Below are 1,804 nucleotides of genomic sequence, written 5' to 3'. Positions count from 1 at the left end.
TCATACGATGGGCCAGATGACATCTTTCTGCAGCCTACAAGCCCAAAACGGCCCAGTATAAGCAATGGTTTATACGACGTAGTATTAAATTGAACAGTTGATTTGGTTTCTGCGATTGTTGCGAAGGAATGAGGCTATCTCTCGCAGGTTTTCGAAGTTCTTTGCCCTTTTCTGGGCTAATCAGGTAACTAATTCACGTTTCTTTTTACTAATTTTGGTTTCCATTAGATTTTAATTTTTATTACATTGAGTTTGACGGTTATAATTGTAAGTATTGTTTCTTAATCATATGTTACAATAATCGAACAAGATGAACACACCTAATAGAAATGGTATATTGTGAAACTATAGCGATTAATTCAAATTGAGCTAAGCTATAGCTGCTATTTGACAACATTAGTTCAAATCAGCTTTCTTAAACATTCCTTGAATTTACTAACCTCAAGACCAACATGATGTTCGGTACATACTTGGATTTCTTGAGCATGTGGTTAACTTAAGAGTTTGATCTCTGGCAAGTAGCGAAGTAATAACATAGGACGGGAAAATGTTAATGAATCTTACGGTATGTTTGAGAGTTGGATTTTGGAGGGCTAATTCCATATTTTAAAAATTGAAAGGACAACATAAATGATCATATAATATTTTGACCATACTTAATTGATTTTAAAAACTGTTTTGTAGTGTCATAATTTAAAAGAGAAACAAAAAGTAAGTCCTCCTCTCTAAAACCCTCCATCCAAATATACCTTTAGTATCTCATGAGATTAGTCTTCGTAGTTACCGTAAAAAAAGAGTAATCTCAATAGTTGATAATCAACTGATGATTTTGCATGTATGTTCATAACAAATATTAAATGTTAGCGGTTATTTTTCTCATTAACTGTTAAATGTCTCATTTTATTCTCTTAAACAAGTATATGCTCATTGCTCAATAGAAAACTAGTCCATGAAAATGAATATATGGTTAGGTAGTGATAGAATATGGAGTGCAGAGCAATGATGTGAAAATGGGGCCTGGGGAAGTTTATTATTGCTTATGTAATTAAGAATTGTTTTTATTTTGTGATAGAGAGCTTGAGAAAGATGTGGAAACTGTGATTAAAGTGCTGCAGCCTGGACCTTTAGGAATCACAGAGCATAAGTTTTCTGCCGAAGAGATTAGTAAGGCTAATGCTACAGTTGCTAAAGCAGTATCTAATTGGCGAAGAAATGCAATCCTTGAGGACAACAACAATCGTATTTTGAAAGACTATATTCACAAGTGAAGGTTACAAGTTAGAATATTTTAACAAACCACTTGGTTGAAACCTCTGTTTATAGATTTCGATAATGAAATCAGTTCTGCCCTGAAATTTTAATCAGAGGTCAAAGTTGCCTTCTCTAATCTTGCGTAATCATTTAGATGTTTAATAATGTTATAAATGCTGGTTACTGATGATAAGTTTACTGAACACAAGTTAATAATATCTTAACTTTGGTAAACTGGTTATTAGCTTCGTCTAGTATAATGACCATGCGGAGAAACTTGGTTTCTTTTTGTTGTTCATGGTGATGCGATTGCAAGTTGATTGTAGAGTTTTTTTTTTCCGTTACTTATAACTTCACGTTTTTCTTCAACTAAATTAGTGAACCTTTCAGACTCTTAAAATTTTATACTCTCATTACTTTCTTTATTCAGACAGCAATGTCAGGGAATTTGGTTGTATGTGCAGAATGAGGTAATCGTTGATTATCAGTGCTTTTGAGTTTCGACGACCTCAGTTTGATCTTTTATTTAAATGTAGTTTTGGTTCCATATTTT

General features: G+C 32.9%; 1 protein-coding gene across 1 annotated transcript; it reads left to right on the top strand.

Moving 5' to 3' along the window:
- On the top strand, positions 1-1,485 carry LOC146910991 (zinc metalloproteinase aureolysin). The gene is made up of 2 exons (XM_085726598.1): positions 1-184; positions 1,073-1,485. The coding sequence occupies exons 1-2, from the start codon at positions 129-131 to the stop codon at positions 1,266-1,268; spliced, it is 252 nt and encodes an 83-aa protein (XP_085582724.1). The 5' UTR covers positions 1-128; the 3' UTR covers positions 1,269-1,485.
- Positions 1,486-1,804: the final 319 nt, after the last annotated feature.

The sequence above is a fragment of the Medicago sativa genome, chromosome 7, assembly GCF_051527215.1.
Source record: "Medicago sativa cultivar Bolivia chromosome 7, Bolivia_mono, whole genome shotgun sequence".
NCBI lineage: Eukaryota > Viridiplantae > Streptophyta > Magnoliopsida > Fabales > Fabaceae > Medicago > Medicago sativa.
The sequence above is the reverse complement of the archived record's forward strand: the minus strand, read 5'-3'. Positions and strand labels throughout refer to the sequence as shown.